This window comes from Astatotilapia calliptera, chromosome 15 (genome assembly GCF_900246225.1).
Source record: "Astatotilapia calliptera chromosome 15, fAstCal1.2, whole genome shotgun sequence".
Classification (NCBI taxonomy): domain Eukaryota; kingdom Metazoa; phylum Chordata; class Actinopteri; order Cichliformes; family Cichlidae; genus Astatotilapia; species Astatotilapia calliptera.
Genome location: NC_039316.1, coordinates 3866030 through 3882410, shown reverse-complemented (window position 1 = coordinate 3882410; position 16381 = coordinate 3866030). Strand labels below are relative to the sequence as shown.

The 16381-nt window shown below is 41.8% G+C and overlaps 1 protein-coding gene across 1 annotated transcript; it reads left to right on the top strand.

Moving 5' to 3' along the window:
* Positions 1–1132: 1132 nt before the first annotated feature.
* LOC113007042 (zinc finger CCHC domain-containing protein 18-like) lies at positions 1133–4905 on the top strand. Its single transcript, XM_026143367.1, has 3 exons — positions 1133–1350; positions 1427–1488; positions 2116–4905. Exon 3 carries the CDS (start codon positions 3234–3236, stop codon positions 4533–4535), a length of 1302 nt encoding a protein of 433 aa, XP_025999152.1. The 5' UTR covers positions 1133–1350; positions 1427–1488; positions 2116–3233; the 3' UTR covers positions 4536–4905.
* Positions 4906–16381: the final 11476 nt, after the last annotated feature.

Sequence of the window (16381 nt, the reverse complement as noted above, 5' to 3'; positions counted from 1 at the left end):
TCAAGATGACCTGCTGTTGACGGTTGATGCCAGACAGGCTTATTTGCGAATTTTAGAATCTGCTGATCTACTGGGATTTTCCCGTGCAACCATCTGCAGAGTTCACAAAAAATGATCAGAAAAAGAGAAAATATCCACTGAGCAGTAGATCTCTGGGGAAAATGCATTGTTGATGCCAGACGTCATAGGAGAAGGGCTGGACTGCTTCAAGCTAGAAGGAAGGCAATATGAACTCAAATAACCACTTGTTACAGGCAAGGTATGCAGAAGAGCATCGCTGAATGCATAACGCATCGGACCATGAGGCACATGAGCTTCAGGAGCAGGAGAGTACATCACATGCCACTTCTGTCATTCAAGAACTGGAAGCTTCAAATCACAGTGGATCACCAAAGTTGTAAAGCAGAATTAGCAAACGATTTCTTGGTCTGATGAGTCTCAATTTCGTTGCAACATTTGAGTGGTAGGAAAATTGGCACAAACGGCGTGAAAGCATGGATCCATCCTACCTTGTATCCAGTGTTGGCCAAGTTACTTAAAAAAAAGTAAACAGTAACTAATTACTGATTACTTCTCCAAAATTTAATCCCGTTACTTTACTGATTACTTATGTTCAAAAGTAATTAGTTACTTAGCTACTTTTTAAAAAAATGATTTACAACCTGAATAGGGTTGAAGCAATAGATCTTTCAGCCCAATTCTATTTTTTCTGCATAATCCATCATATAAAATGCAATCAAATGAAAAAGTCTCATTTTGAAACTAGTTTTATTTGTTTTAATCTTTTAACTTTACACATGAAGCAAACATTAAATTATATGCAACATTCTCTGACTGGAAGAAATTTAACATTTAAACCCATTTTCTGCACATTCCAGCACATAAAATAAAATGTTTTTTTTGTGTTTACACTCACTCTTTCAAATAAATGCACGTAAAACACAGCAGAAAATAAATAAAATCAAAGACTCAGCAGTCCTGTTGCTCTATTTTCACCTGTATAGCAGGAGTGGGGCAGGCGGAGGTTTGCCCTGGTGCAGGTGTGTCGTAGCGGTCAGTGGAAGGATCTGGCAGTTTCACATTCCCATGGCAGAGTACTGTCAGTGCTTGCTCGGAAGTTTAGGGTTTGTTTTTTTCCACTTGTAACCCATGTGAAATACAGGGCTGCAAAATCCCTTTTTGTAATCTAAGGCTATAGCCTGTTATTGTCACAAGGGGGCGCTGTGATGCAGTCTTGTGTTCTGACGACCTTGCGTCTAGTGCGCAGGAAGTATTACCTCTCTCTTCCTGTGAGATCTTCCCTCTGATGGCGGTCAAGTACGTGTCGGAGCGCATGGAAAAAGTATCTTGGTATGCAATACTGCAACCCGGTTAATGAGACCAGATTGTTTTACGTATAAATGCTAATAAGGTACTCTTTTATTAGGCCCCGAACTCTGACCACAAAGGGAATAACGTCTGTCAAGTTATTTGTGTCTGAAAATCCCGGTGAGTCACGTGCTTTCGTTAGCTACCTGTTAAGTTAGATAATGTATTTCACTAGCCGATTCAGCTCAGAAACCTTTGAACAAAAACCAATCGGGAGCTATGAGAATCTGGCGTGTTGTTTCACTTCTCCTGTTGTTCTTTACAGTGTGTTATAAGTGTTGAATGCTTTGAGCTAAACGATGCCGATGCTAGATGCGATGCTAGCTGCTAATAGCTGTTAGCCACCCCACCCCGCTGAAGCCATATTCCGATCGGGGAGGTATTCAAGTAGAAGCAATAGTTCTGTTTATATTAGAATGGTTATGTCTTAATAGATATGAGCATATTTCAAGTTTAATAGTATTTGCACTGAATTAAGTTACATTTTCTTGTAAGCCTTAAGGATGAATGTCACTTTCATTGCTATGACTGTTTACATTACTGTTTAAGCTGCTGATGTTCTTTGTTGTGATATAATTTTGATAAAATTGTTGATACTGGTACAAACAAGTTACTGTAACTCTTGTAACTTGGTAAAGCTAAAGGGAATGCCATTTGTGATTAATACATTTGGAAAAGAAGTTAATGAGCTCATGTTAAGAACACAAAATGGGAAAAGAAATTGATTGTTCTGCACTGTTTGTGTAGATTGGTTTTTTTGAACTACTAGAAGGATTCTGGAGAACCACTGACGGCGAGAACAGCCCAAATGAGATCCTGGATGATCGTGAAATGGTGTGGCCAGCCATGCGATCGGATTGTGGGATTTGCCTGAGAAACTGATTCAAGCAACCCTGGATTACAGATAAGCCCTATGCACTACTTTTCCTACCCGGATAATAGGGTTTGCACACTGACAATTCCCCTACAGTACACCTGTTTGGGTTTTCAACGACTTTAAAGGACAATTCAGACTGGACAATTCAAACTTCACAACAGGAACACTTTAATCTGTTTCATTCATTCCCAAGAGCTCTGATACTGTTCAGTATAAATCTTCCATTTAAATGTCTTTATTTTGTTTTGTTTTACATGTATTCACCTTTAAAATGCACTATTAGTGTGCAATTTGGGTTATTGTGTTGTATATGTATATAAATGGTACTGAGGCAATAAAGGTCCCAGTTATTCACTTCCAAGCCAACTCCTTTTGTGAGTCCCCAAAACAAAACCTCCTCCTGAACCTAGTAAGATGTGTAGGGTCTCTATTTGAAGTGAGAGTGTACTGGTCCTGAGTAGAGGCGCTACACAAAACGTGGCGAGCCAGCCAGGAGGTTTAATTCCTTTTATTTTGGAAGTTGAGCAACTGGTGCTTTCATGCCTTTTGGGTCAAATCATTACAATTGTCCATGACATTCTGGGTTGGAGCAATAAGACAACATGGATGTAATCCATAGTGAAGGTGTCAAAGTACCTAACTCTGTCCTAGTAGGAGGGTTAACAGGCGATGAGGTTGACAATGAGGTTATTGATTACTTAGGGCAGTTTGGTTCTATTGGAAGAGTAATCAAAGTAACTAGCACAGAGGCACAGTTTAAAAACACAGCCATTGTGGAGTTCCAATCAGGTGAACCCTTAAGGATAGCTTGCCTTGCAAAAGACAAAGCCGTAACCCAAGTGTTGTCCATCATATCCAGCTTCTGTCTGCGCTGTATGCTGCAGACAGGGGTTCATGTTTAACCCATTCTTACCTAACTGAACTGAAAGGGCTTGCTAAACTGAGTGGTGCAGATTTTGAGAAGGTTTTACTAGATGAGCTGGCCAGAATGAAGAAGTCCACTGAGAGTGATCCCGCAGTTGGGCCAAATGTAACAGTGCCTAATCAGAATCTGCAGCTCACTAGTGACACAGACCAAGATGAACCAGCCATCATAGAGCATCAAAGTCCTCTTAAACTGGGCAGTGATTTAACCCACTTGCCTGAGCATGACTCTCACTCATCCTCTCCAAGTGTAGAAGTGACTCCCTCGCACAGAAAAACCACTATCTACTTACCACCTGAACAGCTCACTACACCTGAAGTACAGAGAGTAGTAGTTGAGCATGTCATTAAGAACAATGAAATGCCTTCTCAAGGTCATGCAAAGCTCAGGGCCTTCTCGGGGAAAACCCCTTGCTCTACCTTCGAAGCTGATTATGATACGTGGCGCAACAATGTTGAATTCCACCTCATAGATTGTACCATATCTGACAAACATATGGTAAGGAAAATAGTTGAGAGCCTTCTTCCACCAGCTGCTAACATTGTAAAGCACCTTGGTCCTAACGCTTCTCCCCATGACTATCTCAGCCTTCTTGACTCAGCGTATGGTACTGTTGATGATGGGGATGAGCTTTTTGCCAAATTCCTGAGCACAAACCAGAACTCAGGTGAAAAGCCTTCTGCCTATTTACAGCGGTTGCAGATAACCCTGAGTAAAGTCATTAAAAGAGGTGGCATCACTACAAATGATTCAGATCGCCAACTGCTTAAACAGTTTTGTAGAGGTTGCTGGAACAACAGCTTGATCACAACCTTGCAGCTTGAGCAGAAGAAGGACAAGCCACCTTCATTTCCAGAGTTGCTCCTCATGCTACGTACTGAGGAGGACCGGCAAGCGGCAAAGTCCAGCCGAATGAAACAGCACTTAGGCATTTCTAAACCTAAGGCACATTTGAACTCCCTTGAAGTAGGAGAGTATGTCACTGATGATACAGACGTATCAGCTGTTAATGATAGGCTAGTGCCTTTTGATGCACATAAGTTAGAAAGGAAACTTGCAAAGCTACAAGCCCAAGTGGCTTCACTGAAAGCATCAGCTATTGACAGTTCAAGCCAGAACTCTGACAAGCCAAATAAGAAAACCAAACCTAAGTTCAAGATTCTTCCTAAAGAGAAATCTGACCCAAGTGAGACTAAGCCCACTAAGAAGCCACGCCCATGGTACTGCTTCAGGTGCGGCGAGGATGGTCATATTGCTCCCTCTTGCAGCAATGAACCAAACCCTGAACTAGTTGAAATGAAACGTAAGGAGTTCAACCAAAAACTACAAGTCTGGGAGGAACAGAATATGTCAGCTTTAAACTAAAATCAGTTTCTGGGGAGGGACTACCAGGAACTGAAAGTAATCATGAACGTCCCAAACCGGAACCTCAGAGCAAAGTATCTTCTCTCTCGTGCAGCACGACCCCAGATTAGGTTACCCAAGGGACTTGTAGGACAGAAATGTACAGCAAATATTACCGTGTCGGGAGTCAATTGCAGTTGTCTCCTTGACACTGGGTCTCAAGTGACCACAGTGTCCGCTTCATTTTACAACACCAATCTTTCAGAACATCCCATTCAGCCTATCAGTGGCCTGGATGTTGAGGCTGCTAGTGGCCAAAATGTTCCTTACTTGGGATACATACCCATCAGCCTTAAGTTTCCAAAAAGCTTTATTGAAACTGAGCCTGAGGTTTCTAGTAGAGCTGGGCGATATGAGATTTTTTCATATCACGATATGTTTTTTTCATTTCAGGCGATAACGATATCTATCACGATATAAGCCAAATAACTATATTTGTAAGATTTAAATGTGCCGTTGCTCACAAGTAAAATGTGAAATAATCAGCAGCTTGTTTTTATTTAAATATTTATTTCCCATAATAAGTTCAACAGGGTAGATGTACTTAAGGAACATGAGACTTTTTCAGATAAATAAAGGCAAATATTGCAAACTACACAAAAGGCAGCCACTAAAGCGTTTAAGTTTCAAAATAGAACAAACGAAACAGACTAAATTGTCAATTCCACTTAGAAACAAAATATTAATTCTAAAAATAAATCTTAGTTTGTTTTACAGAAGAACAGACAAAACTGACTAACTTTTGTCAGTATCAAATAAACTGAGAACTAAAAGGAAATTCTCAATCTCTCCTTGTTGTATAGCTGAGCTTTTCAAACACTTTTAACAGTTACTTTAGTCTGACAAAAGCCGAATGACGAATCAGCGCTTCCAGTCAGAGACTGAGGCTACGTCCACACGTACACGGGTATTTTTGAAAACTGAGATTTTCCGTTTTCGTTTTAAAAAATAATCCCGTCCACACACAAAGGGAGAAATGAAGGAAAACGCTGCTATGAACATGCCAAAGCAGCAGGTGGCGCTAGATTCCTAACCGTGCAGAAATATTGGCCAATCAGAAGTCTAGAAGCCTCGGTGGGAAAAAGTAAACAAAGCTGCGGCATAGAAGCAGAACCGAGTCGTATGTGTGGAGGGACAGTAACTGTGTGTATATGTAAGCATTTAAACACTGCAGAGAGTAGAATTAACAGTATTGTAGAAATTCATTTCACCGAAACAATAACGTGGCACAGTGTGACGCATGCACCGGTTTATTGTATTTCCAGACTTGCTTTCGGCACAATTTACAGTGCACGCTACTCTGTTTTTTGTCAGACTTGAAATAGCCGAAATACCTTCACACTACGGAACTTCTTTGGCTCTTCCGTTCGACAATCTCTCCGGCATTGGAACCATCATCTGTTTTCTCTTCGGTCACGCTCGGTTGATTTTTCTAGTCGGCACACTCATTTCCTCCATTACCCGCTGGCTGCTTCCCAAACAAACACACGTGCGGCTTGGCACTTGTGCTGTACGTAACAAGTCACGCGACGTGACGCTGCGGCTGTGATTGGTTCGGCTCTGCGCTACTTAATTTGGATTGGCTGACCTTTTTTTTTTTTTTTTTTTGAGGACAAGAGCGGCGAGGTCTATCGCGATAGCTTAATTTCTCTATCGAGTAAAAGTTATATCGCGATACATATCGTTATCGTTCTATCGCCCAGCTCTAGTTTCTAGCCTTGCTTTAGTAGTACCTGACTTGCGCTCTAACTGTGACTTGCCTGTGCTGATTGGGACAAATGCACTTGATGTTCTGTACGACGAATATTGTCAAGGTAAAGATCCCAATGATTTGTCGTCGGTCTATGGCTACAGGCAGATCCTCCGTACACTCGAGGTCAGGAGAGAGATAAACCTAGCCGGAAACGATGGCTTTGTAACTCTTAAGGGCAAGGTGCAACACGTAGTACCAGCTCAAGGGAGGGTCCTCCTTGAAGGCTGTGTCAGATCCAGCAGTGCTGGTGAATGTGCCATTGTTGAACAGCCAACGACATCCACCTTACCAGGGGGAATTTTTGTGGAGTGCTGTCTTGTCACTTTGCCCAAGAAGCATCCTCATAGGTTACCTATATGGGTGAGAAATGAAACTGAGCATGACGTAACACTGCCTTCTAGATGTGTCATTGCAGAGCTCCATAGTCCTGCAAAGATATATGACGAATCACCCATTTCAACCAAAAATGATGACACTGTGAAATGTTGTAATGTTACTGCACAGCCAGTTGATGAACCTGCTCACCCAGATTTGACATTTGACTTTGGCAATTCTCCCCTCCCGCAGGAGTGGAAAGAGAGGGTTACCCAGCGTCTAAGTGCCTATGCTGATGTTTTTGCCCAGCATGATTTGGATCTTGGACATGTATCTAGAGCTGGGCGATAGAACGATAACGATATGTATCGCGATATAACTTTTACTCGATAGAGAAATTAAGCTATCGCGATAGACTTCGCCGCTCTTGTCCTCAAAAAAAAAAAAAAAAAGGTCAGCCAATCCAAATTAAGTAGCGCAGAGCCGAACCAATCACAGCCACAGCGTCACGTCCGCGTGACTTGTTACGTACAGCACAAGTGCCAAGCCGCACGTGTGTTTGTTTGGGAAACAGCCAGCGGGTAATGGAGCCAGCGGGTAATGGAGGAAATGAGTGTGCCGACTAGAAAAATCAACCGAGCGTGACCGAAGAGAAAACAGATAATGGTTCCAATGCCGGAGAGATTGTCGAACGGAAGAGCCATAGAAGTTCCGTAGTGTGAAGGTATTTCGGCTATTTCAAGTCTGACAAAAAACAGAGTAGCGTGCACTGTAAATTGTGCCGAAAGCAAGTCTGGAAATACAATAAACTGGTGCATGCGTCACACTGCGCCACGTTATTGTTTCGGTGAAATGAATTTCTACAATACTGTTACTGTTAATTCTACTCTCTGCAGTGTTTAAATGCTTACATATACACACAGTTACTGTCCCTCCACACATACGACTCGGTTCTGCTTCTATGCCGCAGCTTTGTTTACTTTTTCCCACCGAGGCTTCTAGACTTCTGATTGGCCAACATTTCGGCACGGTTAGGAATCTAGCTCCACCTGCTGCTTTGGCATGTTCATAGCAGCGTTTTCCTTCATTTCTCCCTTTATGTGTGGACGGGATTATTTTTTAAAACGAAAACGTAAAATCTCCGTTTTCAAAAATACCCGTGTACCCATGGACGTAGCCTCAGTCTCTGACTGGAAGCGCTAATTCGTCATTCGGCTTTTGTCAGACTAAAGTAACTGTTAAAAGTGTTTGAAAAGCTAAGCTATACAACAAGGAGAGATTGAGAATTTCCTTTTAGTTCTCAGTTTATTTGATATTGACAAAAGTTAGTCAGTTTTGTCTGTTCTTCTGTAAAACAAACTAAGATTTATTTTTAGAATTAATATTTTGTTTCTAAGTGGAATTGACAATTTAGTCTGTTTTGTTTGTTCTATTTTGAAACTTAAACGCTTTAGTGGCTGCCTTTTGTGTAGTTTGCAATATTTGCCTTTATTTATCTGAAAAAGTCTCATGTTCCTTAAGTACATCTACCCTGTTGAACTTATTATGGGAAATAAATATTTAAATAAAAACAAGCTGCTGATTATTTCACATTTTACTTGTGAGCAACGGCACATTTAAATCTTACAAATATAGTTATTTGGCTTATATCGTGATAGATATCGTTATCGCCTGAAATGAAAAAAACATATCGTGATATGAAAAAATCTCATATCGCCCAGCTCTACATGTATCTAAAGTCAAACATCACATAAACTTAAAGGATGAAGCACCCTTTAAGCAAAAGTCCAGGCCAATCCACCCAAATGATTATGAAGCTGTGAGGAAGCACTTGCAAGCACTCCTTGATGCAGGAGTAATCCGTGAATCAGAGTCCCCTTATGCTTCACCGATTGTGGTGGTTAAAAAGAAGAATGGAGAGGTCCGTCTTTGTATTGATTATCGTAAGCTCAATGCGTTAACAATACGAGATGCGTACGCACTTCCAAACCTTGAAGAGGCTTTCTCAGCCCTTGCTGGATCCAAATGGTTTTCAGTAATGGATCTCAAGTCTGGTTATTACCAGATTGAGATGGAGGAATGTGATAAGCCCAAGACAGCTTTTGTGTGCCCCTTGGGATTTTACGAGTTTAACCGTATGCCCCAGGGGATCACCAACGCTCCCAGCACCTTCCAGCGCTTAATGGAACGGTGTATGGGCAGCCTCAATCTGAAAGAAGTTCTGGTGTTCATAGATGACATCATCGTGTTCTCCAGCACTTTGGAGGAACATGAAACCAGGCTTCTACGTGTCCTTCAGCAACTGAGAGAATATGGGTTGAAACTTTCTCCCAAAAAATGCTCCTTCTTCCAAAGTTCTGTGCGATACCTAGGACACATTGTGTCTACCAAAGGTGTAGAGACCGATCCTGAGAAGGTCAGAGCTCTCAAAACCTGGCCAAGACCCCAGACGCTCAGTGACCTCAAGTCTTTCCTAGGCTTTGCAGGGTACTATCGACGGTTTGTGAAGGACTATTCAAAAATTGTCAAACCCCTGAATGATCTTACCAAAGGCTACCCACCATACAGGAAGGGCAGAAAGGTGACATCCGGTCCTAGCGGATACTTGAACCCTAAAGAGCCTCTTTCCAGCCGTTGGACACCTGCTTGTCAGGAAGCTTTTGAGGTAATCATAGAGAAACTGACATCAGCTCCAGTGCTTGGATATGCTAACCCAAAATTACCATACGTCCTCCATACTGATGCGAGCACCTCTGGGTTAGGGGCAGCCTTGTATCAAGAACAGGATGGTGAAGTGAGGGTTATTGCCTACGCAAGTAGAGGACTTTCACCCAGTGAAAAGCGGTATCCAGCTCATAAACTGGAATTTCTTGCATTAAAGTGGTCCATTGTAGAGAAGTTCCAAGATTATCTCTATGGGAACACATTCACGGTTTTAACGGACAACAACCCATTGACCTATGTTTTGAAGTCAGCCAAGCTTGATGCTGCCAGCTATCGCTGGTTGGCCGCTCTCTCCACCTTCGACTTTAATATTAAGTATCATGCTGGTAAGAGCAATCAAGATGCAGATGGCCTCTCTAGGCGGCCACATGATACTGTGGATGATGACTATGCTTCTCTTGAAGAAAAAGAGCGAATGAAACAATTTGCTTCCCATCATCTCTCTTCATCTCCCAACAGACAAGATGTGACAGCTGACACATTCAGTGTCTTGTGCCACCGTCATCTCTTAGGTGAATCTGACAATAGCCTACCTTCTATCACTTTGGTAGAGTCCCTTGCTCTACATACCGATGCGGTGCCAGACGTCTGCGCAGATGATGGAACATTAGGTTGTTCTGTCATACCTACCTATAGTGAGGTAGAACTCCAACAGCATCAGAGGTCTGACCCAATTATTGGGTATGTGGTCAACATGTTAGAAAATGGAGGCGAAGCAAATTCCAATCCTAACTCTGCATCCTTAGAGCTTAAACTAATGCTCAAAGAGTGGAAACGTTTGGAACTGAAAAATGGTCTCCTCTACAGAACCCGCAAATCAGGTGAAAATGTCACCTTTCAGCTTGTCGTCCCTGAGTCTTTAAGGTCCACCATTCTCACTTGCCTTCATGACGACATGGGGCATATGGGTTTGGAAAGAACCCTCGACTTGGTTAGGTCAAGATTTTATTGGCCTAAAATGGCAACTGATGTAGAGAGAAAGATTAAGTCTTGCGGATGTTGTGTTAGAAGACAGACTCTTCCTGAAAGAGCAGCACCTCTTGTGAGTATCCAAACAACCCGTCCCATGGAACTGGTATGCATGGACTATTTATCCTTGGAGCCTGACAGTCACAACACCAAAGACATTCTGGTCATAACTGATCATTTCACCAAATACGCTGTTGCTATGCCAACAAAAGATCAAAAGGCTACAACAGTTGCGAAGTGTCTTTGGGAGCAGTTTCTGGTGCATTATGGTTTTCCTGAGCGCCTGCTTAGTGATCAGGGCAGGGATTTTGAGTCCCAACTCATTAAAGAGCTCTGTGCCCTAGCTGGTATCACGAAGGTGCGCACCAGTCCTTATCATCCACGGGGAAACCCAGTTGAACGGTTCAACCGAACTCTTCTTGGCATGTTAGGAACTCTACGAGACAAAGAGAAAACTCATTGGCGCGATTATGTGAAACCACTAACTCACGCCTATAATTGCACCAAGAACGAGACCACTAGGTTTAGCCCATATGAGTTAATGTTTGGTCGCCAGCCGAGGCTTCCCGTGGATATTGCATTCTGCCTGCCAGTTAAAGATGGCTCTCCTACATCTCACTCTCAGTATGTGAGAGCTCTGAAGGCTCGCCTTCAAGAGAGCTATCAGATCGCTGCCAAAAACTCTCAGAAGGTTGCTGAACGGAATAAACGCCGTTTTGACAAAACTGTCAGGGAGTCAACTTTGGAGAAAGGTGATCAAGTGCTAGTGCGGAACGTGCGACTTCGGAATGAACACAAACTTGCAGATAAGTGGGAGTCAACCATGTACAGAGTGGTGGAAAAGATGGTAGACCTACCTGTGTATGTTGTACAGCCTATGAATGGAGATGGTCCTATTCGAACTCTTCACAGGGATCTCTTACTCCCTTGTGGTGACTTATCTGAAGCTGAGGAAGTTGACCAGGTCAAGCCAAAGAGTTGCAGGCCAAGAACGAGGCGCAGTCAGCCTCTGTTACTGGAGGAGCAATCAGAATCTGAAGATGACTCACCTGTCTATCCTAGGCAGTCTTCTGTCATTCCTGGAAAGTTGGTTCAGGTGTTTGAAATCCCGAAGAGACGACAGCAAACAGGAAAAACAGTACCGGAGGGTAGTTGTATACCAGCTACGCCAGCAGACTGTGTAAACCCTCAGCCTCAGAATGAGCCTTGCAGAGGCAGCTCCCCTTTGCTGCCTGCAGAGCCTGTAGGGGTACCTCCTGAAGTAGCTGAAGGAGAGGAGCCAGATGTTGTGGCTGAGCAACACCCTACTGAAGACGATGTAACTTTACCAACTATGACTAATCAAAAATCAGCTGTGGCCGAAGACAGCATTGATGTACCGTCCATTGATGTAGAGGCTCCTATAGCTACGGAAACCATTGATCTGAACCCACAAACCCCTGAGGTAGCTCTGGAGCATAAGGAAACTGTTGACAGTGGAGAAAAAAATGACCATGTTCGTAAGTCAGAAAGGACACGTCGACCACCAAGGCGCTTCCATTATCCTGAGTTGGGAAATCCCTTAATTTCCTTTGCGCAGAGCCTCATAGAGAGCTTTAACCAAGCACTTTATACAATAGGTGACTATGAGAGTTCATCTGTAGACCACAGCGTGACGCATGAAGGGGCTCATGCTGGGTCAAAGGGGGAGAGTGTAACCCATGTGAAATACAGGGCTGCAAAATCCCTTTTTGTAATCTAAGGCTATAGCCTGTTATTGTCACAAGGGGGCGCTGTGATGCAGTCTTGTGTTCTGACGACCTTGCGTCTAGTGCGCAGGAAGTATTACCTCTCTCTTCCTGTGAGATCTTCCCTCTGATGGCGGTCAAGTACGTGTCGGAGCGCATGGAAAAAGTATCTTGGTATGCAATACTGCAACCCGGTTAATGAGACCAGATTGTTTTACGTATAAATGCTAATAAGGTACTCTTTTATTAGGCCCCGAACTCTGACCACAAAGGGAATAACGTCTGTCAAGTTATTTGTGTCTGAAAATCCCGGTGAGTCACATGCTTTCGTTAGCTACCTGTTAAGTTAGATAATGTATTTCACTAGCCGATTCAGCTCAGAAACCTTTGAACAAAAACCAATCGGGAGCTATGAGAATCTGGCGTGTTGTTTCACTTCTCCTGTTGTTCTTTACAGTGTGTTATAAGTGTTGAATGCTTTGAGCTAAACAATGCCGATGCTAGATGCGATGCTAGCTGCTAATAGCTGTTAGCCACCCCACCCCGCTGAAGCCATATTCCGATCGGGGAGGTATTCAAGTAGAAGCAATAGTTCTGTTTATATTAGAATGGTTATGTCTTAATAGATATGAGCATATTTCAAGTTTAATAGTATTTGCACTGAATTAAGTTACATTTTCTTGTAAGCCTTAAGGATGAATGTCACTTTCATTGCTATGACTGTTTACATTACTGTTTAAGCTGCTGATGTTCTTTGTTGTGATATAATTTTGATAAAATTGTTGATACTGGTACAAACAAGTTACTGTAACTCTTGTAACTTGGTAAAGCTAAAGGGAATGCCATTTGTGATTAATACATTTGGAAAAGAAGTTAATGAGCTCATGTTAAGAACACAAAATGGGAAAAGAAATTGATTGTTCTGCACTGTTTGTGTAGATTGGTTTTTTTGAACTACTAGAAGGATTCTGGAGAACCACTGACGGCGAGAACAGCCCAAATGAGATCCTGGATGATCGTGAAATGGTGTGGCCAGCCATGCGATCGGATTGTGGGATTTGCCTGAGAAACTGATTCAAGCAACCCTGGATTACAGATAAGCCCTATGCACTACTTTTCCTACCCGGATAATAGGGTTTGCACACTGACAATTCCCCTACAGTACACCTGTTTGGGTTTTCAACGACTTTAAAGGACAATTCAGACTGGACAATTCAAACTTCACAACAGGAACACTTTAATCTGTTTCATTCATTCCCAAGAGCTCTGATACTGTTCAGTATAAATCTTCCATTTAAATGTCTTTATTTTGTTTTGTTTTACATGTATTCACCTTTAAAATGCACTATTAGTGTGCAATTTGGGTTATTGTGTTGTATATGTATATAAATGGTACTGAGGCAATAAAGGTCCCAGTTATTCACTTCCAAGCCAACTCCTTTTGTGAGTCCCCAAAACAAAACCTCCTCCTGAACCTAGTAAGATGTGTAGGGTCTCTATTTGAAGTGAGAGTGTACTGGTCCTGAGTAGAGGCGCTACACACTGTAAAAATAAGTTTTCTTCCCACGCAGTGAACAGTGGACGCTAATGTTTTTGTCACTTTTTACGGAATCAAACTCAGAGTAAGGTCAGTACTTCCACGCTTTAAACGCTGCACGGTCATACTCTCTGCCGCACTCGTTTTATTATCCATTGTTGATCTGCACACAGCTGTTGCCACGAACGTCGCACTCGCTTACATCATTGTCATGAGACACTCTCGCAAAAAAAAATCAGTTTTAGTAACGCAGTAACGCAACGTGCTTATGGGAAAGTAACAGTAATCTAATTACCTTATTTTGCAATAGTAATCCCTTACTGTACTAGTTACTTGAAAAAAGTAATCGGATTACAGTAACGCGATACTGCCCATCTCTGCTTATATCAGAGACACTATGAGTAATGTTGTGGAGCACAATATTCCTGGCACACTTTGGGACCCTTAGTACCAACTGAGCATCATTTAAACACAGCCTACTTGAGTATTGTCACTTACCATGTCTGTGCCATTATGACCACATAATCCAGTAGGATAACACACCACAAAGGACAAAAGCAGTATTGAAGGCAAAAGCAGGTTAAACCCCATACAATAACGGCCTACTAAATAGTACATTGAGTTTTTTAATGTACAGTAGAATGACTTCAAACTAAGTTTCATATTGACCATTCTTGCTATCAGTAGTTAGCACACCATTGTCAAGTTTTTATATACTCAGAAAATCTTGTTGAAAGCAGTGACCTTCTTTTGAATAATGTGAATGTATTAGTTTTGCTTTCTCTGCTGTGATTCACACAACATGTTTGTTAAATGTGAATAGAGCTTAAATACCAGAACCCACATACCGCAGTGGAGCTAAGATGATGTGCAGATTGTCATAATGTGTCTGTTTAGTTTTCCATACGTTTTACATAACAAAAAAAGACATTTTCATCTTATGCCGTACATCTTTATCTATAGTACAGCGTGATAGCATACAATGTATCATCTATATTTCAAAATATAGCTGTAATTTTCTAATTTACAGTCAAAATGTTACTGGTTCCCATGTAAACATAACTAAAAGCAACAGTGAGATGAGAGACACTTAGAATAACTACTGTAGCAGCAGGAATAGCAGCTGTGAACAGTGAATAGTTTGACAATTTAAATAGACTGTCCAGTTAAGGCTGTACATTATATAAGCTCAGTTTAAAGCATCAGCTGCAGTGAGTCTCAAATTTTCTGCCTGAACTAGCTTGCAGGTTTTGCGTTATTAATATTCAATTGTCAGCACCTGAATGCCAGCTGTCACCCACAAAGATAAAGTAAAATGTTTGTCAAATAGTGAAATCTAACGTTTGGTTTAAAATCCCCTAAAATCTTCCTTCACACTGCCATTTTTTTTTTTTTTTTTGCTTTCTAAAATAAAGTAGAAAGAAATTCTTTCTAGGAAACAGCAAACCACCAAGCACCTCCAAGACCTACGATGTAATGAAAAATGCATGACTCAAACATCATTCACTTCGATCCTCAGTTACTAGCCTACACTATACATACCTCCTTTCGGGTAAGTGAACACATACATCATAAAGCTGCACATAATAGCCAAAGACCTATAAATCATGCAGTAAGACACATTCTCCGTTCTGCAGTCTATATGCTTCTGAAACTGGCATTCACCCTATCAAGGCATTTTTCATGAGCGCTACACTTCTTTATGTGCACTAATATTAGAAATATAATACAACCGTACAGCCTACTGTTTCTAAATTTGAGGTCTCGTGTATTTATTAACCTGGGAATGGCTATGAATCACTAGTTGGTCTCATGGTTGAATGAGCATGAAGTGTGAGTTTTACAGGATAATAGAATGAGCCTCTGCATTTGACTGAAGCTAAAGCTTGCCTGAGTTTCTAAAGATGCAGTGTGTTCAAAAATTATATTTGGCTGAATTTCAATTTTCCAATCAATCATCCTTCTTTTTATCATAGTAAGTTGGCTGGAAAATATTGCATTGTGTAAGATTCATTAGCCGAATGAAGACAGAACAATTCCGGTGCAGTCTTTTCAGTAGCAAATTCATGAGTACAGATCAGCAGCGGACGTCTGAGAGATTGTTGGTAAATTGTTTTGCAGATGAAATGGGCAGGTGACAGGAAGCAAGAGAGCATATCACCGTTATACATCTCCCTCTCAGAGCACCTTGGTATTGGTCTTCTATCAGATAGGAGTTCTCTTCTTCCACTTCACTGACTGACTGTCCCCACAAGAGGAGAGTTCTCAGCTCCAACTTCAACCACTTTCCCATTATGCAAATGATTTCCCTGCAGAAAAGCTCCACGCCTGGTGCCCATCAATTCAGTAAGGCCTCCAGTTTGAATACAGGCATTTTTTTCTCTCCTCCACCCCCCACTTCCTCCCTCCATACTTCTGAAAAGAAGGTCTATTTCTGATGCAAAGCACTGGTGTTCACATTGCTTTGGTGAGGGAATAGAAAGAGCACTTACCCAATCAATTTATACAACCCCCTTTGAAGAGTATGCTTTTTTTTCTATGGTGAGAAGTGAAATTATACAAATGTATGGGGAATACCAGCTGTAAAAAGTAAGATGCACTCATACAGGCATTGGGTTGTTTAGGTTGACCGCATTGCCATTCGAAATGCATACATCACACCAGGGCGTATAAATAAACTTCCCTAACCCATTTGATTAACTTCTTAGAGGCCCTGGAGATCTGTGGCCTTAAAACCTCACCATCGTTTAATCCTCTCTTCTGCAGAAAATTCCTTGAGTAA